The 23278-nt window shown below is 44.1% G+C and overlaps 2 protein-coding genes across 13 annotated transcripts in view; both read left to right on the top strand.

The window, feature by feature from the left end:
* LOC110492626 (laminin subunit beta-2) overlaps positions 1–2309 on the top strand; it is a 68334-nt gene extending 66025 nt beyond the window's left edge. Inside the window, exons 34-35 of one of the 2 annotated variants that reach the window (XM_036947619.1) lie at positions 85–244; positions 1471–2309. In XM_036947619.1, the coding sequence (XP_036803514.1) occupies positions 85–244; positions 1471–1607 (297 nt within the window). In that variant the 3' untranslated portion in view covers positions 1608–2309. The remainder of the gene's footprint in view (positions 1–84; positions 245–1470) is intronic. The other variant, XM_036947620.1, reaches the window with a different exon arrangement.
* A 316-nt stretch (positions 2310–2625) lies between these two features.
* LOC110492627 (ubiquitin carboxyl-terminal hydrolase 19) overlaps positions 2626–23278 on the top strand; it is a 32189-nt gene continuing 11536 nt past the window's right edge. For 3 of the 11 annotated variants that reach the window (XR_005036601.1, XR_005036599.1, XM_036947622.1), the window contains exons 1-15: positions 2629–3075; positions 4078–4384; positions 12734–12862; positions 14211–14347; positions 14520–15050; positions 15176–15527; positions 15632–15791; positions 15894–15965; positions 16094–16209; positions 16856–17073; positions 17996–18197; positions 18533–18666; positions 19465–19638; positions 19818–19928; positions 23111–23221. Coding sequence is in view for 2 of the 11 variants with exons in the window: in XM_036947622.1 (XP_036803517.1) it covers positions 4231–4384; positions 12734–12862; positions 14211–14347; positions 14520–15050; positions 15176–15527; positions 15632–15791; positions 15894–15965; positions 16094–16209; positions 16856–17073; positions 17996–18197; positions 18533–18666; positions 19465–19638; positions 19818–19928; positions 23111–23221 (2601 nt within the window). In the remaining 9 variants the exon portion in view is untranslated. Of the gene's footprint in view, positions 3076–4077; positions 4385–12733; positions 12863–14210; positions 14348–14519; positions 15051–15175; positions 15528–15631; positions 15792–15893; positions 15966–16093; positions 16210–16855; positions 17074–17995; positions 18198–18532; positions 18667–19464; positions 19639–19817; positions 19929–23110; positions 23222–23278 lie in introns of all 11 variants that reach the window. The other 8 variants (XR_005036597.1, XR_005036596.1, XR_005036598.1 and 5 more) reach the window with 7 other exon arrangements.

Here is a 23278-nt window from a genome sequence, read left to right as displayed (position 1 = left end):
ATGTGTGTGTGTATTCATTTTATGTGTATATTTAGGACTGTAATACTGTGACTGATACTATTTATGCTGTCTTATTTCTCTCAGATTTTAGATGGCGAGCTGACGGATAAGTATCACACAGTGCAGGACTTGGTGGACAGGAAAGCCAAGACCGTCCAGGAGGCCAAAAAGACAGCAGAGCGCCTGAGAGACGAGGCCAAGGAGCTACTGAAAGACGCTCAGGACAAGCTCCAGAGACTAGCAGGTGTGTGGCAGGGAACCCTGGAGGGAACTGGGTCACGTTATTTAATTAAGAGAAGCAATGTTTTTGATTTACACAAGCTAACCTTGGAGAATAGCGAAGGCAACATTGCCCTTTTGTGGTTAAACAGTGCCACTGTATTGTCTGAATTTGTCTGATGGTGGTGTACTCAAACCAGAGAACAAACTGTACATTTTACATTTTAGTAATTTGAGAAATAATAAGGAACCCGCACACTGCTCTTGATAGTATCACTGCTCTTGATAGTATCACTGCTCTTGATAGTATCACTGCCCTTGATAGTATCACTGCTCTTGACAGTATTGCTGCTCTTGATAGTATCACTGCTCTTGATAGTATCACTGCTCTTGGTAGTATCACTGCTCTTGGTAGTATCACTGCTCTTGATAGTATCACTGCTCTTGATAGTATCACTGCCCTTGATAGTATCACTGCTCTTGATAGTATCACTGCTCTTGGTAGTATCACTGCTCTTGATAGTATCACTGCTCTTGATAGTATCACTGCTCTTGATAGTATCACTGCTCTTGGTAGTATCACTGCTCTTGATAGTATCACTGCTCTTGATAGTATCACTGCTCTTGGTAGTATCACTGCTCTTGATAGTATCACTGCTCTTGATAGTATCACTGCTCTTGGTAGTATCACTGCTCTTGATAGTATCACTGCTCTTGATAGTATCACTGCCCTTGATAGTATCACTGCTCTTGGTAGTATCACTGCTCTTGATAGTATCACTGCTCTTGATAGTATCACTGCTCTTGATAGTATCACTGCTCTTGATAGTATCACTGCTCTTTAATGAGCTTTAGGTATCGGCCTCACGGCCAACCTCAGACGTTTTAGTCATTTAGCGGGCGCTCTTATCCAGAGCGACTTACAGTTAGTGCATTCATCTTAAGATAGTTAGGTGGGACAACCACATATCACAGGCATAGTAAGTACACTATTCCTCAATAAAGTAGTTATCTACTTTAGATAGGAGTCAAAAGTATTATATATATTTTTTGTATTTATTTAAGATACCTGTTCAAAGAGGTTTCAGGTGCTTTCTGAAGATGGGCAGGGACTCTGCTATCCTAGCTTCAGAGGGAAGCTGGTTCCACCATTGGGGTGCCAGGACAGGTTTACAGTATATCAGTCAGTCAAGTCTGGTTATTCTGAGATTAAACATTAAGATATAAACTTGACACACTTTATATCCACAGAACTAGAGAAAGACTATGAAGAGAACCAGAAAAAGTTGGAGGGCAAAGCCCGGCAGTTGGACGGCCTAGAAGACAAGATGAAGGCTATCCTCAATGACATCAACAAACAGATTCAGATCTACAACACCTGTCAGTAAACAGGGACCTGGCCGAGTTAAACCAAACACTGACTGACTGCAGACACTATGTGAGCCTACTATTGCTTTACTCTCTTGTAGGGTGTACACCCTATGCGCTCTAGTGAGGAACTCAGTACTGCACCTACAGCCATGGTGCTTATCCAACTACACTGTGTAACTGTGTCTTGTTGATTGTAAGATTTCACACATCTAATATAACATTGTGTGCCCTCAGTGTATTACTGTGTGACTTTCAACTGAAGGATAGAAGTGGCTCCACATGACATTTACGAAAATAATTATCCATTTGTGTGTGTGAAGAATACGAAAATGTGCAAATATGTTTAGCCTCAACTCAGATCATCCTCCAAACACTGCCACATTCAGAATTTAAATAATGCCAAAAAAGTACTTTTTTCTGGAAAAACGATGAACAAAAGTTGTTATGTGTACCGACATGAGGATGAACCGGGGGATGATCGGTGACTTTGACATGGTTTCTGATCTCTCCTGGATTAAATGATGGGATGCTTGTTCTCTTTAAACACTACAGACTCAATGGATGGTATTGTTTCTGTAATTGAGAGAAAGCTGTTTGTGAGTTGCCTGACAATAATACTGAAAAAGTATTTCCACCCTCCAGTGTAGGAAAACTGAAATTGTGTGACTAATAAAACTGGAACACCATCAATGCACACAATAAACATACAATGCAATATATGCAATGGTGGGGAGAGAGGTGTGGATCACCTAAGGAGAATGTAGTTAAAAATTGTCATGTCTAAACTAGTTCATGTCTTATTCAACATCTCTCTATTATAAACCCCATATAATAGGCCTGTTTTACTAATCTCATACACACACTGGTTTCATAGCTGCCTTCCTGTAGAACCAGCCAAGAAAACCTTTGTCACATGGGAGAATCTCAATAGAGATGTTCAATTGCACAATTCTCGCGTCCTCTCGTCTCTTTCTCAAACCCCATTGGAGGAGAAGGTCAGAGGGGCTTTCTTTGGCTTTCTCATCCAATGGATTTTTAGAAGGAAGCGATGAGAGAGGACGCGAGGAGATCATGCAATTGAGAGTTTTCCATTGTGAGGGGTCGGTTTCTACAGTGCCGCCTCAGCCTGCCTGCCTCCAGGAAGTGGTCAGTCTTCGAAGTGGTTTTCGGTTTGGACTGTTTTTGTTCCTAAACAAAGTGGGAGTCATTTGCCGTGGGCTGATAAAGTAACTTAGGTTGAAGCGATATATCGTTTTGTTGCCATTCACGTCACCTATATTTGAGTAAAAATATTTAGGAATCTATAAGAGATACCCGGATAACGAGAATATTCTAGAAACACCAAGAGTACGGGGTTTCGATTGCGGGAAGGGGTGAGCAGAGGCCCGCGGCGGTCAAGGAGCTTAGGGAGGGCTGAAGAAGTACGGACGCGCCGGCCATTGTGCACAAAGACGGGGAGACGACACTCCAAATTATACATGTTTTGTAAGTAGTCGGTCATACTGGCTAGTATTTTTTAAATGTATTTTTTTTTAGAAATTTTCAATTATTAGTCATGAGGCGCTATTGTCAATAGCTATTGTTTGTTTAGCTTGTCAATAACTGACAAACGTTTGGTAGCGAAATTAGCTAACAAGCTAATGACATTCGCCAGAACTGCTAGTAATTTAGCTAGGAAGATAAAGCTAGTTGTCTAACTGTTGTTAGCTTAGCTAACGTTAGCCGGCTAGCCAGTTAGCCAGGTAACGTTAATGTTATATTGGCAATTTATCCCTGTTGTTACTGACATTTATATAGATTCTGTTAACATTTTAACGTTAAATTGATTGGCCAATGAACATTGATAGCCAAGTATCTTATTTTAGCATGCTAGCTAACTTAGTTAGCTACCTAACGTTAAGTAACTGGTCGTCACTAGCTAACAACTAACTTGCCGCATGAACATGACGCCATTGCATTGAGGGCAAAGAGACGTAAATGTACATAAAGGTTTAATGTTAGGCATACTATTATTAATCAAATGCAACGTGTAAAGTAAGCAACTATAGTCTAGCTATCCACTTAGACATTGTAGTTGACGTTAGTTAGCATTGTACCGAAGTCACATTGTCTTGCAATCCAGGGTGCAACATTCATGGGCAAAATCCAAGGCAAAATATTCAAGATAGCTAGCTAGATACAGTAGCTAATATCACAAATGATTGGGATACTCAATAAGACAGCCACCCCAAGTCATCTTGGTAGTAAATGCAGAGATACCTATTGCAATGTTTGCAGACAGATTCGAATCAGATCAATGTACCGGAAATGTTTAAAATGTGAGTTTAATCTAACTGGGGTCAGGTTTCAAATTTGCATGTGTGTAAATGACTTAATTGATCATATATTCTGTAACCTACTATATACACCACAGATCACACTCTTTATGACTCTTATGTAGCTCTGCAACACTCATTCATAACTGGTGGGTCCCCTGACTCTTCTCAGGACCTCTGATTCTGTTCCGGGAGATTTCTGACCTGTATCATCGCCAAGATAGCTGGACCGGGTAGAAAGCGGCACACCCCAGAACCAGACCCCAGCAGCAGCGGCAGCAGTGACGCCGGGGACGGGCGGCCCGTGAGCGCCAAGCGCCTGAAGATGGCCAGCAGCAGTGAGTCAGGTCGGCGTAATGGGGGTCAGCGCAGCGCAGATGACAGCACCAGCAAGAAGAAGCAGAAGGACAGGGCCAACCAGGAGAGCAGGGAGGCCAAGCGAGCAGCAGCAGCAGGGGCCAATGCAGAGCACAAGAAAGGTGAAATGGTTGAAGGGGAGAGATTTGGGCTGTGGTTAACTTGGCAAAGCATGAGGGTACGTCCCTGAGATGCTGCTTTATTAGCATTGGTAGAGTGTTGGCTGAGAACAAGTCTATTTGCCTGTGTTTACACGGCAGCCCAATTTTGATATTGTTTTCCCACTAATTGGTCTTTTGACTAACGTGTTATTGAGAGCACACTGCCTGCCCTTCAGGACATCTACAGCACCCGGTGTCACAGGAACGCCAAAAAACTAATCAAGGACCTGAGCCACGGCCCATTCACCACGCTACCATCTAGAAGGCGGAAACATTACAGGTGCATCAAAGCTGGGACCGAGAAACTGGGTAAAAACAGCTTCTATCTCCAGGCCATCAGACTGTTAAATAGTCACCACTAGCCGGCCTCCTCCCAGTACCCAGCCCTGAACCTTAGTCACTGCTTCTTGCCGGCTAGAACCCTGCACCTTAGAGACTGCTCCCCTATGTACATAGTCATTGAACCCTGGTCACTTTTTAATAATGTTTACACACTGTTTTACTCACTTCATATGTATGTACTGTATTCTAGTCAAGGTTCGTACCTATATAACTACTGCTGTACACACCTTTTCTATTCATATACAGTCTATTCACACCATTATATATATTTTCTGCACTCTAACATAGCTTGTTCTGATATTTATTTTAATTTGAGGGATTTGGGTGTATTGTTAGGTATTACTGCACCGTTGTAGCTTGAAACCTAAGCATTTCACTGCACCTGTGACAACATCTGCAAAATATATGTAGGTAACTTTTTTGATTTGGCCAATCACATGAGATCTTTTCACATTCGTTTTTTTTTTTTTTTTTTGCTGATCTCGTTGGTCTTCTGACCAATTTAGTGAAGGAAAAAAATCATCCTTATGTTGAGCCTATTTTTGATTTATATATGACATAAAATCTGATGATAAATGGGGGAGACTAGTGGTGTTGAACGGTACTTGAAATGGGCTTTGTGTCATCTCTGCGGTGTTTTCCATTAGCGCCGTTGGCTAATCAGCCGGTTACAGACACATTTTCAACCGCCTACTTTTTCCACTTCGCATTAGATGCGTTAATGCAGAAATCCATCCGCTATTTCCTGGTTGCTCAATTCTAATTTCAGGTTCTGTGACAAAACTAGTGTCTGTAGTGTAGAGAGTCATTCTACCATCTTAACTGCTGTGAGATATCTTTTTCTATTAACAAATATGTTGTTTTATTGGTTTCATCTATTTGAAGCTGGTGTACAAATCTGAAAGTAAAAGACACAAAGGCAAAACTTAAGAATGGAAATGGCGTACATAAAATAGATCTACATCGAATTCTATTGGTCACATACACACGTTTAGCAGATGTTATTGCGGTTGTGGGGAATGCATGTGTTCCTAGCTCCAACAGTGACCAACATATGTACAGTAATAGTAAAATAGGATAGGCCTTGACTAGAATACAGTATATGCATATGAAATGGGTAAAACAGTATGTAAACATTATTAAAGTGACCAGTCTTCCGTTATTAAACAGTGTTCCATGTGCATAGAGCAGCAGCCTCTAAGGTACAGGGTTGAGTAACCGGGTGGTAGTCAGCTAGTGACTAAGTTCAGGGCAGGATACTGGCTAGTGATGGCTATGTAACAGTCTAATGACCTTGGGAAAGAAGCTGTTTTTCCCGTCTCTCTGTCCCAGCTTTGATGCACCTGTACTAACCTCACGTTCTGGATGATAGTGGGGTGAACAGCCCGTGACCCTGGTGACTGAGGTCCTTGATGATCTTCTTGACCTTCCTGTGACACCGGGTGCTGTAGATGTCCCGAAGGTGCTGGCAGTGTGCTCCCGGTGATGCGTTGGGCTGACCGTACCAACCTCTGGAGAGCCCTGTGGTTGTGGACGGTGCAGTTGTCGTACCAGGCGGTGATACAACAAAGCGGCCAAGGCTATCGGCACCATACTGCTTCTTAGACTTGCTTTCAATGAGAATGACATAACTATAACACGCATTTCTATGTGAATTTGGTCTGGTCGCCCCAAAAAGTTACATATTGCAGCTTTAACTAGGCTACTTTTCATTTAAAACGTTTAATTTGCTAGTCTGTCGATTCCTCTCCTGCCATAATGACTGATAGGCATTTTCTGCCTGTTAATCACAAAGCCACTGATGACAGGGAAACACAGTCTGCTGTCTGTCCTGCCTCCCGGTCTAATTTGTGTGATGTGGTTAGTTGCAGTAGAATGTCTTAACACTGAGGGAGAGCGCATGATACTTGTGAATTTGCACGTCCCGTGTAAATGTAAGTGGTAACGATGAGTTGAAATCCACCTGGCCATAATTATTGTTTTCTGGCACAATCGTTTATTTTCTTTCATGTGCTTCACATAGCTGTCCACGTGGAGTCGTGTGGCATTGCCTTTTTACCGTGCGTTGATTGACAACTGAACAGCTAGGTGTTGACTAGTTAATAAAAGGTGTTGAACTGACTGAATAAAGTCGATCTCCAATATCCCTTTGCCATTCATAAATCGTGCAACGTGATTATACTATATGTTCGTCGCATCGGGACAAGTAAACCAATCGTTTTTTAGGTTTCCTTTCCTAGGATGTCAGGGCTTGCCAGACAGACTCTGCAGTGAGTGACGTTAGTCATTGTAGCCTACCGAATCGCTTCGGTGAGAGAGCCATTAATTTGTTATCAGCAGATGCATTCTGAAAACATTTGATAATGGTGAATCATCACTGCAGGAACAATGTGTAGTGGAGAGCCTCCTTCTGAAAGTAGCCTATTGTTTACCTGTCAGAATTATATCCTGACTATTTTAATAAATCCAATGGGTGTTTGTTTTGGCGCAACGCCCCCCCCCCCCCCCCCCCCCCCCCCCCTATTTGACCTAGATAGTTTGTGCATATGTATTGATATGTAGGCTACGTGGGCCTTTTTTTGAAAAAATTTATGTAGTTCTGTCCTTGGGCTGTAGTTGTCTATTAATGTTCTGTATTATGTCATGTTTCATTTGGACCCCATGGAGAGTAGCTGCTGCTTTTGCAACAGCTAATGGGGATGCTAATAAAATACCGTTACCTGAACGCTCAACACGTTTGTTTCTGTTGTGGACTTAGAACACTTCTGTTGTTTTTTTTCTATAAATAAATAAAAACAATTATCTTTCAGAGTGAACCTGGATAACGGAACCCTGAAAAAACTAACCGGCGAAAACAGAATTTGTTGAAAGAAAATTGATTAAATTGATTTTTATAGGGCCCTACCTATTGTACATTTTAGATTCATTTAGGCTCATGTAAAATCAGAATGATATAATAAGTAACACTGAAACCCTTCTATTTCAATTTAACCTGAAATATATTTTTCTGGATAATAATGTGGACTATTTACCTCATCTTTTTCAGTTTGAATAAAATGCATAGTTTGAGGAACAAACATCATAGTTGCAACTTATATCTTGCAGTTAAACTAGAGGTCCTGGATGGCAGGAAGCTTGGCCCCAGTGATGCACTGGGCCGGACGCACTACCCTCTGTAGCTCCTTGCGGTCGGAGGCCGAGGAGTTGCCATGCCAGGCAGTGTTGCTCTCGATGGTGCAGCTGTGGAACCTTTTGAGGATCTGGGGACTCATGCCAAATATTTTCAGTCTCTTGAGGGGGAAAAGGGATTGTCTTGCCCTCTTCATGACTTTCTTGGAATGTTTGGACCATGGATAGTTTGATGTGGCACTTGAAACTCTCAAACTGTTCCACTACAGACCTGTCGATGTGAATGGGGACGTGTTCGGCCCTCCTTTTCCTGTAGTCCATGATCATCTCCTTTGTCTTGCTCACGTTGAGGGAGAGGTTGTTGTCCTGGCACCACACTGCCTGGTCTCTGACCTCCCTATAGGCTGTCTCATTTGTGTCGGTAATCAGGCCTACCACTGTTGTCATTGGCAGACTTAATGATCATGTTGGAGTTGTGCTTGGCCACGCAGTCATGGGTGAACAGGCAGTACAGGAGGGGACTAAGCACGCACCCCTGAGGGGCCCCTGTGTTGAGGATCAGCGTGGCAGATGTGTTCTTCCCTACACTTACCACCTAGGGGTGGCCCGTAAGGAACTCCAGGATCCAGTTGTAGAGGGAGATGTTTAGTCCCAGTGTCCTTAGCTTAGTGATGAGCTTTGTGGGTACTATGTGGTTGAATGCTGAGCTGTAGTCAATGAACAGCATTCTCACATAGGTGTTCCTTTTGTACAGGTGGGAAAGGGCAGTGTGGATTGAGATTGCATCATCTCTGATCTGTTGGGGTGGTATGCAAATTGGAGTGGGTCTGGGGTTTCCGGGATGATGGTGTTGTGAGCCATGACTAGCCTCTCAAAGCACTTCATGGCTACTGTAGACATTTAGGCAGGTTACCTTGGCTTTCTTGGGCATAGGGACGATGGTGTTCTGCTTGAAACATGTACACTCCTGTTCAACGTTTGGGGTCACTTAGAAATGTCTGTGTTTTAAATTAACACCAAATTGATCAGAAATAAAGTGTAGACATTGTTAATGTTGTAACTGACCATTGTAGCTGGAAACGGTTGGTTTTTGTAATGTAATATCTACATTTATCAGCAACCATCACTCCTGTGTTCCAGTGACATGTTGTGTTAGCTAATCCAAGTTTATCATTTTGAATGGCTAATTGATCATTAGAAAACCCTTTTGCAATTATGTTAGCACAGCTGAAAACGGTTGTCCTGATTTTTAAAAAAGCAGTGAAACTGGCCTTCTTTAGACAAGTATCTGGAGAATCAGCATTTGTGGGTTCGGTAACTGGCTCAAAATGGCCAGAAACACAGACCTTTCTTCTGAAACTCGTCAGTCTATTCTTGTTCTGAGAAATGAAGGATATTCCATGCGAGGAACTGTCAAGAAACTGAAGATCTCGTACAACGCTGTGTACTACTCCCTTCACAGAACCGCACAAACTGGCTCTAATCAGTATAGACAGAGGAGTGGGAGGCCCCGGGGCACAACTGAGCAAGAGGACAAGTACATTAGTGTCTAGTTTAAGAAATGTCCATGCATGTCTATGTACTGTCTGAAATTGAGATGTGATCCCTGATGGAGGGAGCTAATGCCTGATCACCAACCACTCATGTTAGCTAATAGTGTGGCCAATGGTGTGGTTTTAGAGGCCCTCCTCTTTCTAAATGCATATAGGGGAAACACTGGCTGGTATTGGTAGGTATCATGCGCTGCTTGCTGCTCTCTGCTTAATGCTGAAGAGTTGTAATCCTAGCTGATGTAAGGCCGGATCCAGGGAAACGGGCTTTGTCACAGTCACGAGAGAACGCTGCTGTGCCTCCCCCTGCTCTGCTGTTTCCAACTAGAACTTATTACCCCAATCAATTCAGAAGGCTGGCCAGCTAGCATGATTCTCCACCCACACAACGTCCTCCTCTTGCCTCATCTAGCTACCCTCGGTCTCATTGTCCACACTATATCCTTTGTGTCCTTCCAATCCCTTGGCTGTTGTCTATGCCATTCACTGATTCGCACCAAGCATGTCCCCAGTTTCTTTCATATTTTAGTGGTGTAACACATTAGCGAAATTCCTATCATACATTGAAAGTATGTGGATCTATGTGCAAGTGACAGGCCTTTCAACAATTTCGAGAAAACACAAGTGACAGACGCTACGGACTAGCCTAGTGGTAAAAGCCATTTCGTTCAAAGGAGGACAAACGTCAATACTATGATGTCATAGTGGACCGGGTCTATGGGGAGGGGGGTCACATGGATTACAGCCTGACTGGGAGCCCAGCTGTAGAGGTGTTGGTGTTGCCTGGGACATTTTACAGCTTGTGTGTGTGTGAGAGCGAGGGTGTGTTGTATACTGTGTGTGTGTGTGTGTGTGCGCGAGAGAGAGCGAGGGTGTGTTGTATACAGTGTGTGTGTGAGAGAGAGAGTTGTTTACTATATGTGTGTGAGATGGCAGGAGAATAAACAAGAGTCTGTAGTAGTGGTGAACATGGGTACCGTAGTAGACTGAGCTGAACTCTCATACATGACCTCCACGCACTGCCAAGAAGAGAACCCCAGGCTCCATGCTGACTCAAGAGAACATGAGGTTGTTTGAGGGCCTTTCAACTTAGAGGGCAGGTGCTGCAGCTTCACAGTGACAAAAGGTAGGTTGGCTGAGCATTGCCAATGTTTGTGATTTCTTATTTCAGGTTTATTTTTTTTAATCAGAATAAGAATTATTTGTATCTTATTTTGTATGTTTGTGAATTTTAACAAGTTGTCGTTTGGGAGTGTCTCTAGTGAAACAAATGTTTTAGCAGTGGATTCATTTTTGTACCGTCCAAAGAAGTTGTTGCATTCGGAAAATATTCAATTAATCAATCTATACGCAATACCCCATAATTACAAAGAAAAAACAGGCTTTTAGAAGTTATTGTGTGCATTTCTGTAAATCTAGTCTCTTGTGATGCTGCAGTATTTTGAAGCTGTTTTCAGATGATGAGTGCATTGATCTATATCTAGTGGTATTTGTATAGGTATAGTAAATCTAGTCCTCTTATATCCAGTCTATGGTTGAATGGAGGGAACCCGGTTACCGGATTTACCTCTCAAAACCATTCCCTTTTCCCGGGATAAATAACTGAGCGAAACCGGTAAATTATAGTAAATTTATTTATATGAACAGATTGGCGTGAAATGGAATTGATAAATTATTTGCCATGTCTCAATCTGGCTTCTCTACGGCCTCGGCGTGATGATGAATCAACGCTCAGGGTGGGGACAGGCAGCCCGTCAGTATGGAGTGCAGTTCGCAATGCTTGTAAACCTATCATCTCATCATGGTAACATGTAGGCCTTACATTTGCTGCAGCATATTCTATACTGCAGTAGTATAATGACCCAATGCGCTTCTAATTTACCCATCTCCATCTGGCTTTCGGGGGTCACCTTGTTTAAATGTTTTTTTGCAGCTGCAGAGTTTAAAAACAGCATATCGCTCGACTATTGTTGCATTAAATCAGCGCAGTCGCGAGCCCTCTCGCAATCCATTCAAATTGCATCCGAAATACAGTTGAAGTCGGAAGTTTACATGCACTTAGGTTGGAGCCATTAACTTGTTTTTCAACAACTCCACAAATGTATTTTTAACAAACTTTAGTTTTGGCAAGTCGTTTAGGACATCTACTTTGCATGACACAAGTAATTTTTCCAAAAATTCTTTACAGACAGATGATTTCACTTATAATTCACTGTATCACAATTCCAGTGGGTCAGAAGTTTACATGCACTAAGTTGACTGTGCCTTTTAAACAGCTTGGAAAATTCCAGAAAATTATGTCATGGCTTTAGAAGCTTCTGGTAGGATAATTGACATCATTTGAGTCAATTGGAGATGTACATGTGGATATATTTCAAGGCTTACCTTCAAACTCCGTTCCTCTTTGCTTGACATCATGGAAAAATCTAAATAAATCAGCCAAGACCCCAGAAAACAAACTGTAGACCTCCACAAGTCTGGTTAATCCTTGGGAGCAATTTCCAATTGCCTTAAGGTACCACGTTCATCTGTACAAACAATAGTACGCAAGTAACCGAAAGGTTGCAAGTTCAAATCCCCGAGCTGACAAGGTACAAATCTTGTCGTTCTGCCCCTAAAAAAGGCAGTTAACCCACTGTTCCTAGGCCGTCATTGAAAATAAGAATTTGTTCTTAACCGACTTGCCTAGTTAAATAAAGGTTAAAAAAATAAATAATGCTTTGTTTTATTAGGCTTTATAATGTTTTATTAGGCTTTATAATGCATTATTAGGCTTTATAATGTTTTATTAGGCTTTATAATGTTTTATTAGGCTTTATAATGCATTATTAGGCTTTATAATGTTTTATTAGGCTTTATAATGCATTATTAGGCTTTATAATGCTTTATTAGGCTTTATAATGCTTTGTTTTATTAGGCTTTATAATGCTTTATGTTTTATTAGGCTTTAATGTTTTATTAGGCTTTATTAGGCTTTTGAATGACACTTCCGGTTTTTGGCGGGAAAAATACCAGGTTACCCGGGAGAAAAGTGATTTACTGTCAGGTTGGAACATTTTGTAAAATACCGGTAAAATATTCAACCCTTATATATTCCTCTACGTCTAGCTGTACTGATCTGTTGTGGACTATTCTAGGTTGATTTGCATGCTTGTCTAACACAGTCACAGCGGGCGCTGTGGACAAAGTGTTCTTGTGTTACAGAATCCGTTTTAAAGGTAATCCCTGTGGTATGCTGAGTGTGGTAGTCCTCTGACAGACTGTGTTGTCTCTGCTCGGTGCTGTGTAGATGTGTTTGTGGACTGGAAGCAGAATGCTAATGAGGTGATCGCGAGGCTGCGCTGTGGAGACGGGGTGCAGAGGGTGGAGGACGTCACCACTACCTTCACCGACACAGACTGTCATGCCCGCTTCCCAGGTGAGATCACAAACTAACTACATGTCTTATAGCCTAAGTGTATGTGATGATTGCATGTGTATGAGAGCTTGTACAGGATTTTTTTGTGTGTGTGTTGAGATGGTGTTTGAATGAGGGAGTGTGTGTGTTGAGATGGTGTTTGAATGGGGGAGTGTGTGTGTTGAGATGGTGTTTGAATGAGGGAGTGTGTTGAGATGGTGTTTGAATGAGGGAGTGTGTGTGTTGAGATGGTGTTTGAATGAGGGAGGGAGTGTGTGTTGAGATGGTGTTTGAATGAGGGAGGGAGTGTGTGTGTGTTGAGATGGTGTTTGAATGAAGGAGGGAGTGTGTGTGCTGAGATGGTGTTTGAATGAGGGAGGGAGTGTGTGTTGAGATGGTGTTTGAATGAGGGAGGGAGTGTGTGTGTGCTGAGATGGTGTTTGAATGAGGGAGGGAGTGTGTGTGTGCTGAGATGGTGTTTGAATGAGGGAGGGAGTGTGTGTGCTGAGATGGTGTTTGAATGAGGGAGGGAGTGTGTGTGCTGAGATGGTGTTTGAATGAGGGAGGGTGTTTGTGCTGAGATGGTGTTTGAATGAGGGAGGGTGTGTTTGTGCTGAGATGGTGTTTGAATGAGGGAGGGTGTGTTTGTGCTGAGATGGTGTTTGAATGAGGGAGGGTGTGTTTGTGCTGAGATGGTGTTTGAATGAGGGAGGGTGTGTTTGTGCTGAGATGGTGTTTGAATGAGGGAGGGTGTGTTTGTGCTGAGATGGTGTTTGAATGAGGGAGTGTGTGTGTGTGCTGAGATGGTGTTTGAATGAGGGAGTGTGTGTGTGTGCTGAGATGGTGTTTGAATGAGGGAGTGTGTGTGTGTGCTGAGATGGTGTTTGAATGAGGGAGTGTGTGTGTGTGCTGAGATGGTGTTTGAATGAGGGAGTGTGTGTGTGTGCTGAGATGGTGTTTGAATGAGGGAGTGTGTGTGTGTGCTGAGATGGTGTTTGAATGAGGGAGTGTGTGTGTGTGTGCTGAGATGGTGTTTGAATGAGGGAGTGTGTGTGTGTGCTGAGATGGTGTTTGAATGAGGGAGGGAGTGTGTGTGCTGAGATGGTGTTTGAATGAGGGAGGGAGTGTGTGCTGAGATGGTGTTTGAATGAGGGAGGGAGTGTGTATGCTGAGATGGTGTTTGAATGAGGGAGGGAGTGTGTGTGCTGAGATGGTGTTTGAATGAGGGAGGGAGAGTGTGTGCTGAGATGGTGTTTGAATGAGGGAGTGTGTGTGTGTACGTGTCTTTGGTGTGCGTGGCATTTAGCCGTTCACTTTGAACATGCAGCATTAGCACTAGTCTGATGGCCCGTGACTGCTCTCCCTCCAGATGGGCGCCAGTGGGACTGTCATCTGCATGGGGAGATTGAGGGCTCCTGCAGCAAAGTACAGTACAAAGAGAAGAGTGGCTTCCTCCTGCTGGTCATGCACAAGAAGATCCCCTTCCACTCCTGGCCTTCCCTTATGGTGAGTCTGCCAACTGGCCTCCCTGCTGTCATTTAGCATGTGTTTCTCTCATGGAATACCATCAACTACCATCATGTGACTATTGCCTATCTCTTGCGAAGGTTTTAACACAATTCCTAAAAGAAATGCATACAAATTTTATTTTTTTTTGTCTCATCTCTCCTCCTTGCAGCAAAATAAAAAGGAGAAGCAGCCTGTGAAAGTGGAGGCCAAGAACGGTAAAGACCAGAAACAGTCGCCTCTGGTAAAGCCTGAGAAGTCTGTCCCGGAGACGACAGACATGGCTGAACTGTCCAGCCAGACGTCTGCTCCACCGGCACAGTGTGAACAGAGGCGTGGCAAAGCAGAGCGAGGTGTCAAACGCATCATGAACTACAAACCAGCCGACAGGCTAGAGTCTGTGGTGAAGGCTGGAGGAGAGGGGCAGACCAAGCCGGTCAGTGTCAGTAAAGGGGACCTGCCTCAGGAGCCCAGTGCCAAGCGCCCCGTCCATCCCCCCAAGGTCTCCACGGACCCCACCTCAGAGATGCCCAGGGATACACACTCCAAGTCCACAGCCAATGGGAAACCACACAGCCCCACTGGCCGGGACCTCCAGACATCTACAGCTGGTGACAATCGAGCTGAGCTGCTAGGCAATGGCCATGAGGGTACAACACCTGAGGTAGCCGTCAGCCACACGCAGCAGGAGTTGAAAGTTCAGGTGAGTCCCGGTGTCTCTAGACTCTACCATCTCACCAGGCACTGAGTGCTGTGTGGGTTCAAATATGTGTGTGTGAAATTCTGCTGCTCTGGATCTGATTGTAAAGCCCATTTTATTGTTTTTAGACGGAGGACAAGAAGGCCCCAGAGTCTGATTTCAAGGCTGGTGCAGAAGAGGTAATCATACCGGCAGCCACTGTGTCCAGTGCTGAGATCAGCCCCAAGGCTGGAGCCTCCACCAACAGAACAGAGAGGCCAGGGGAGGCCGAGAGGACTGATTCTGAGATGCTAGTGAGACATCCTCCGAATGAGGCTGACCAGGCCACTGAGTCTCTAACACCAACCAATCGGTCAGGATCAGGGAATCCTGTGACTGCAACAGACACCGAGCAGGCTGAGTCCTCCAGCAGCAGCAGCACTCAGGAGGAGAAGAGGGACCGGTCTAAGGAGGAACCTCTGGAGATAAAGCAGGAGGAAGGTCAGTGGACGTCTCAAAAGGGACACTGAAATGTTATTTCTGTCACGGTGAGTCCATGGTCTGCAGACAGTGACCTGAAACGTGGCACTGTGGTTATCTTTTAGCAGTTCCAGAGCCAATGGTGAACCTGAAGTTGTTGAAGAACGACTCGTACGAGAAAGGGACAGACCTGATGGTGGTCAACGTGTACATGAAGGGTATCGTCAGAGAGACGGCCAGGGTGATCTTCAGAGAACAGGACTTCACCCTACTCTTCCAGACCAGGTAACTTGGTCCTTGTGACCTTTCACCTTGGTGACCTTAGTGGATCTTAATTGGATTTTAGTGGTGTTTCCAGTTTATTGAACTTTCTTCCCATTCAAACAGCGATGCAAATTTCTTGCGTCTTCATGCGGACTGCGGAGCGAACACCGTCTTTAAGTGGCAAGTCAAACTCCGGTAAGACTTTCAAGTCCGGCTTGGTCTGTGATTTTTGTGTGGTGTTTCTATACACACGTTTTACAGACGTCCCTTTTTGGATCTCATTGAGACAGTGAGTCTGACAAGCTGGGGATCCTCTGTTACAGGAACCTCATCCAGCCTGAGCAGTCCACGTATGCCTTCACCCCATCCCGTTTAGACATCACCCTGAAGAAGAGGCACAGCCAACGCTGGGGGGGCCTGGAGGCCCCTGCTACACAAGGTCTTCCTGCTGCCTGGCTTCTACTGCACACGTTATAGACGTCTGTTACACTAGCTGTCACACAGTTTGAAATATAGCAGCCCCGTATAAATATTACACACACAATGGTTCCCACACAAATGTGTTTACTGACTGTCTTTTATACTGATGTGATTCACTTTGAACCAATTGACTGTAACCTACTGGCTATAAGTCTAACTAGTGTCCTAGGACACCATTAGAGCCTGTCCTAATGTTAATTACTTTGGAGGGTTGACACCGCGGGAGGGTTGAATTTAGGCTGTTCTGAGGGCGGGGGGGGGGGGGGGGGGGGGGGTGCGCAACTCGATATTAGGAAGGTGGGGTCTTAATGTTTGGTATACTAATAAGGTGTTGGTGTTATGCGTGACTATAGTAGGCAGGTATGTTTGTGGGTGTTTCCATTCAAGGCAGCACTACGGACAGGTATCTGACCACTGAAACGAATCCAGTTACTCAGTATGCATGTCTCAGTCCAGTCTGCTGTTCTCACAAGCCCGCGGGTCTCTGGGTGTCAGTGCAGAACTACAGTGCCCAGGTTATGTCCTTAACTTGTAAGGTAATATGCTTCTCTTGGTCCTGACAGTTGTTTGTCGTTGACCACAAACTCCATCCTCCTCTGTTTAAGGTGCAGTGGGTGGCGCCAAGGTTGCTGTGCCCTCCGCACCGTCCTCTCAGGCCAGTCAGCCAGGCAGCAGCAAGCACTCCCTCTCTGCCAAGGAGGAGCCACCCTGGGTGGGGGAGGGGAAACCCAAGCCCTCTCGGACAGTGGACGGATGCCTGGACAGTGTGTCATCCCGCACCGTCTCAGACCATGTCCCCATCAAACAGGAGCCTGCAGTCACGGTGAGTTGGATGAGATGGTGAGAGAGGGAGGACTGACGGAGGATGAGATGGTGAGAGAGGGAGGACTGACGGAGGATGAGATGGTGAGAGAGGGAGGACTGACGGAGGATGAGATGGTGAGAGAGGGAGGACTGACGGAGGATGAGATGGTGAGAGAGGGAGGACTGGCGGAGGATGAGATGGTGAGAGAGGGAGGACTGGCGGAGGATGAGATGGTGAGAGAGAGAGGGAGGACTGACGGAGGATGAGATGGTGAGAGAGGGAGGACTGACGGAGGATGAGATGGTGAGCGAGGGAGGACTGACGGAGGATGAGATGGTGAGCGAGGGAGGACTGACGGAGGATGAGATGGTGAGCGAGGGAGGACTGACGGAGGATGAGATGGTGAGCGAGGGAGGACTGACGGAGGATGAGATGGTGAGCGAGGGAGGACTGACGGAGGATGAGATGGTGAGCGAGGGAGGACTGACGGAGGATGAGATGGTGAGCGAGGGATGACTGACGGAGGATGAGATGGTGAGCGAGGGAGGACTGACGGAGGATGAGATGGTGAGAGAGGGAGGACTGACGGAGGATGAGATGGTGAGAGAGGGAGGATGAGATGGTGAGAGAGGGAGGACAGACGGAGGATGAGATGGTGAGAGAGAGAGGAGATGGAAAAGGCACAAAAAGGGAAACGGTATGAAGTGATTTAGGACGAGGAGTAGGGGACTGGAAATTGAGTAGGGGGAAAGGGAATCCGATTTCTTTATCATTTCATTATCCTATTAGCCTCGAGGGTTGGTATTTTTCCTAGCCACTGGGCTTCTACATTGCTTGCTCTTTGGGGTTTTAGGCTGGGGTATCAGTAATGAACTGTTGATGTAAAAAAGTCTTAATAAAGTTTATTTGATGTTATTTCATCCTTTTATTTCTGTCTCAGTCCAAGCCCACCTGTATGGTCCAGCCCATGACCCATGCACCTCCTGCCGACAGCCAGCGCAGCGTTGAGGAGGAAGAGGAGGAGGAGGAGAAGGTGTGTCTGCCAGGCTTCACAGGCCTGGTCAACCTGGGCAACACATGCTTTATGAACAGTGTCATCCAGTCTCTTTCCAACACCCGGGAACTCAGGGACTACTTTCACGGTCAGTGAGCTCCTCTAATCTTCCTCTTCCCTTCTGTCATTCTTTCATTTCAGTTGAAGTTTTTTTACATTCCTTTATGAAATATGTGTCTGATGTAAAAAAAAAAAAATGTTACATTGCAAGGAATACATATTTTCTTATATAACACATATAATGTTTTATTAGGCTTTATAATGTTTTATTATGCTTTTGAAGATGTGATGTGTATGTATGTGTGTGTGTATATATATATATATATATATATATATGTTTCAACATGCAAGTCCTTGTATTAATCATCAGTGAGTGTAGATCGATATTAAACCATTAACGCTGTTCTCTCACCCTCTGTGTAGACCGGGCGTTTGAGAATGAGATCAACTGTGATAACCCGTTGGGGACGGGTGGTCGGCTGGCCATTGGGTTCGCTGTGCTGCTCCGGGCTTTGTGGAAGGGTACCCACCATGCCTTTCAGCCCTCTAAGTTAAAGGTGACACTCCACTCTCCTGAGTCCCATCTTTAACTCCCTCCTGTTATTTCATAATATATAATGAGATAATATGACATTTAGCAGATGCTATAACCCAAATAGCCTTAGTCTTTATTCTCCAGGTGATCGTATCCATTAAGATGTGGTGTGTTTATTCTCCAGGTGATCGTATCCACTTAGATGTGGTGTTTATTCTCCAGGTGATCGTATCCACTAAGATGTGGTGTGTTTATTCTCCAGGTGATCGTATCCACTAAGATGTGGTGTGTTTATTCTCCAGGTGATCGTATCCACTAAGATGTGGTGTGTTTATTCTCCAGGTGATCATATCCACTAAGATGTGGTGTGTTTATTCTCCAGGTGATCGTATCCACTTAGATGTGGTGTGTTTATTCTCCAGGTGATCATATCCACTAAGATGTGGTGTATTTATTCTCCAGGTGATCATATCCACTAAGATGTGGTGTGTTTATTCTCCAGGTGATCATATCCACTAAGATGTGGTGTGTTTATTCTCCAGGTGATCATATCCACTAAGATGTGGTGTGTTTATTCTCCAGGTGATCATATCCACTAAGATGTGGTGTTTATTCTCCAGGTGATCATATCCACTAAGATGTGGTGTGTTTATTCTCCAGGTGATCATATCCACTAAGATGTGGTGTGTTTATTCTCCAGGTGATCATATCCACTAAGATGTGGTGTGTTTATTCTCCAGGTGATCATATCCACTAAGATGTGGTGTGTTTATTCTCCAGGTGATCATATCCACTAAGATGTGGTGTGTTTATTCTCCAGGCGATCGTGGCCAGTAAGGCCAGTCAGTTTACAGGCTATGCCCAGCACGATGCCCAGGAGTTCATGGCCTTCCTCCTGGATGGGCTCCACGAGGACCTGAACCGCATCCAGAACAAGCCTTACACAGAGACCGTGGACTCAGACGGACGGCTGGACGAGGTGGGTGAAATAAAGGTTTGAGCAGCACCATAAACAATCACATTTATTTTATAAGGCCCCTTTGTGACATATACCCAGCAGGCTAAAACTCCAAATGGCAATCAATGCAGAGACAGTCATACTTATAACCACACTCACTGTTTCCATTCAGTCCACTTGTCCTGGAAAATGACATGGTGTGTCTGTTTTAAAAGGTGGTGGCAGATGAGGCGTGGCAGAGGCACAAGATGAGAAACGACTCGTTCATCGTAGACCTCTTCCAGGGCCAGTACAAATCCAAGCTCGTCTGCCCAGTGTGCTCCAAGGTAAGACACAAACAGCGGAATTATTTCAACACAATTAAGCAACACTCCACTGTCTGAATATATCTAGGTGTTCATGTTGAACTGTGTTTTGTATTGAGTCTCAATGGGGTTTTTTCTAGTCTCGGAATGTATCAGTCAAACTCACAGGGATAATACCATAGTTACGGCTATCCACTGCTGAACACAGATCCTGACTGTTGTTTTAGGCATGTCTGCCCCTTAGGCATCATGCATTTAACCCCCTAATGTCGAAGTCCGCGTGGAAATCTAATTAGCATAATTTAAAAAAAATCCCCATAGAAATCTGTCAGTTTAAGCTAGAGAGATGTTTTTTGCATTGGATGCGTCTCAATCCGCGTATCTTGTAATTCCGCATCTGCGATGAAAGGTTACAGAGCTAGAGCGGTGTTTGTCAGACCGGGAGACATCACGAAAACCGGTCGTCTGTCATTTCCGAACAGGTTGTTCTACACACTAATATGAAAAGGTGAGACTCTTACAAACACGATGGTGTTCTCCGTTTTGCTCTACAACCCCCACAAACATCTTTGGATGTACAGACCATTAGCCAACTTCAGTCTGTTGCGTCCAAACAGGTTGTTCTACACACTAATATGGAAAGGCGAGACTCTCATGAACATGTACATGTTGGTTGTTATGGTCTAGGACGCCCACAGGCTTCACAAAACTAGTCTGAAGATCCCCTGGTACCAGTTGAAAAACATGAATGGAAGTACAGTACCAGTCAAAAGTTTGGACACGCTGACTCATTCCAGGGATTTTCTTTATTTTTACTATTTTCTACATTGTAGAATAATAGGGAAGACATCAAAACTAATGAAATAACACACATGGAATCATGTTGTAACCAAAAAAAAGTGTTAAACAAATCAAAATATAGTTTATATTTGAGATTCTTCGAAGTAGCCAACGTTTGCCTTGATGACAGCTTTGCACTCTCTTGGCACTCTCTCAACCAGCTTCACCTGGAATGCTTTTCCAACAATCTTAAAGGAGTTCCCACATAACCTGAGCACTTGTTGGCTGTCAGAACCAACTTCCTTTTTGATATTTTTTGTGCATATATTCTTCTGTTGTTCCATGTAGTGAATCTGTTATTACATCTTTATTTTATTTAACTAGGCTAGTCAGTTTAAGAACAAATTCTTATTTACAATGATGGCCTAGGAACAGTGGGTTAACTGCCTTGTTCAGGGGCAACCTTTTGGTTACAGGCCCAACGCTCTAAACTTGGCTACCTGCTGCCCTGGCATGTGTTTGTATGGGCCAACAACAGTAAGACAAAAAAAAAATGTGATACTTCAATGGAAACTCAAAATTAAAAATCAAATAGCTAAATGATCCTTGGTGTTATGACCTTCTTAAAACAACTCCATATAGCTTAGTAGAAACCCCCCTCCCCCCGGCTTAGACTCTAATGGGTTAATATGATGAAGATGATTAGAGACTCAGGCCTGTCTGTTGAGCTGCAATGGAGGAAAACCTAATTCCATAATGGATGAAAATGGACCTGTCAGAGTTGGACTAGTAGCGGCTCGTTGTGGGTGGCTTGCTGTGTCGGAGTGGAACTAACTCATTTCTCACAACTTTCTCACAACTTTATTCTCCAGGTGATCGTATCCACTAAGATGTGGTGTGTTTATTCTCCAGGTGATCGTATCCTGTAAGATGTGGTGTTTTTATTCTCCAGGTGATCATATCCTGTAAGATGTGGTGTGTTTATTCTCCATGTGATCATATCCACTAAGATGTGGTGTATTTATTCTCCAGGTGATCATATCCTGTAAGATGTGGTGTGTTTATTCTCCAGGTGATCATATCCTGTAAGATGTGGTGTGTTTATTCTCCAGGTGATCATATCCACTAAGATGTGGTGTGTTTATTCTCCAGGTGATCATATCCACTAAGATGTGGTGTGTTTATTCTCCAGGTGATCATATCCACTAAGATGTGGTGTGTTTATTCTCCAGGTGATCATATCCACTAAGATGTGGTGTGTTTATTCTCCAGGTGATCATATCCTGTAAGATGTGGTGTGTTTATTCTCCAGGTGATCGTATCCACTAAGATGTGGTGTGTTTATTCTCCAGGTGATCGTATCCACTAAGATGTGGTGTGTTTATTCTCCAGGTGATCATATCCACTAAGATGTGGTGTGTTTATTCTCCAGGTGATCATATCCTGTAAGATGTGGTGTGTTTATTCTCCAGGTGATCGTATCCACTAAGATGCGGTGTGTTTATTCTCCAGGTGATCATATCCACTAAGATGTGGTGTGTTTATTCTCCAGGTGATCATATCCACTTAGATGTGGTGTGTTTATTCTCCAGGTGATCGTATCCACTAAGATGTGGTGTGTTTATTCTCCAGGTGATCATATCCACTAAGATGTGGTGTGTTTATTCTCCAGGTGATCGTATCCACTAAGATGTGGTGTGTTTATTCTCCAGGTGATCGTATCCACTAAGATGTGGTGTGTTTATTCTCCAGGTGATCGTATCCACTAAGATGTGGTGTGTTTATTCTCCAGGTGATCGTATCCACTTAGATGTGGTGTGTTTATTCTCCAGGTGATCATATCCACTAAGATGTGGTGTGTTTATTCTCCAGGTGATCGTATCCACTAAGATGTGGTGTGTTTATTCTCCAGGTGATCGTATCCACTAAGATGTGGTGTGTTTATTCTCCAGGTGATTGTATCCACTAAGATGTGGTGTGTTTATTCTCCAGGTGATCGTATCCACTAAGATGTGGTGTGTTTATTCTCCAGGTGATCATATCCACTAAGATGTGGTGTGTTTATTCTCCAGGTGATCATATCCACTTAGATGTGGTGTGTTTATTCTCCAGGTGATCGTATCCACTAAGATGTGGTGTTTATTCTCCAGGTGATCGTATCCACTAAGATATGGTGTGTTTATTCTCCAGGTGATCGTATCCACTAAGATGTGGTGTGTTTATTCTCCAGGTGATCGTATCCTGTAAGATGTGGTGTGTTTATTCTCCAGGTGATCGTATCCACTAAGATGTGGTGTGTTTATTCTCCAGGTGATCGTATCCACTTAGATGTGGTGTGTTTTATCTCCAGGTGATCATATCCTGTAAGATGTTTGTCTGTTTTGAATGTTTTGAAAAGTTCAAATGTCCTTCTCTCTCCCCAGGTTTCCATAACCTTTGACCCCTTCCTCTACCTTCCCGTGCCCTTGCCCCAGAAGCAGAAGGTCCTCACAGTGTTCTACTTCGCTAAAGAGCCTCACAAGAAACCCATGAAGGTAAGAGGACATATTGGTATCATTCAAATAGCAGATGGCTTCTGTTTATTTATTTTT

This window comes from Oncorhynchus mykiss, chromosome 16, assembly GCF_013265735.2.
Source record: "Oncorhynchus mykiss isolate Arlee chromosome 16, USDA_OmykA_1.1, whole genome shotgun sequence".
Taxonomy (NCBI): Eukaryota; Metazoa; Chordata; class Actinopteri; order Salmoniformes; family Salmonidae; genus Oncorhynchus; species Oncorhynchus mykiss.
The sequence above is the reverse complement of the archived record's forward strand: the minus strand, read 5'-3'. Positions and strand labels throughout refer to the sequence as shown.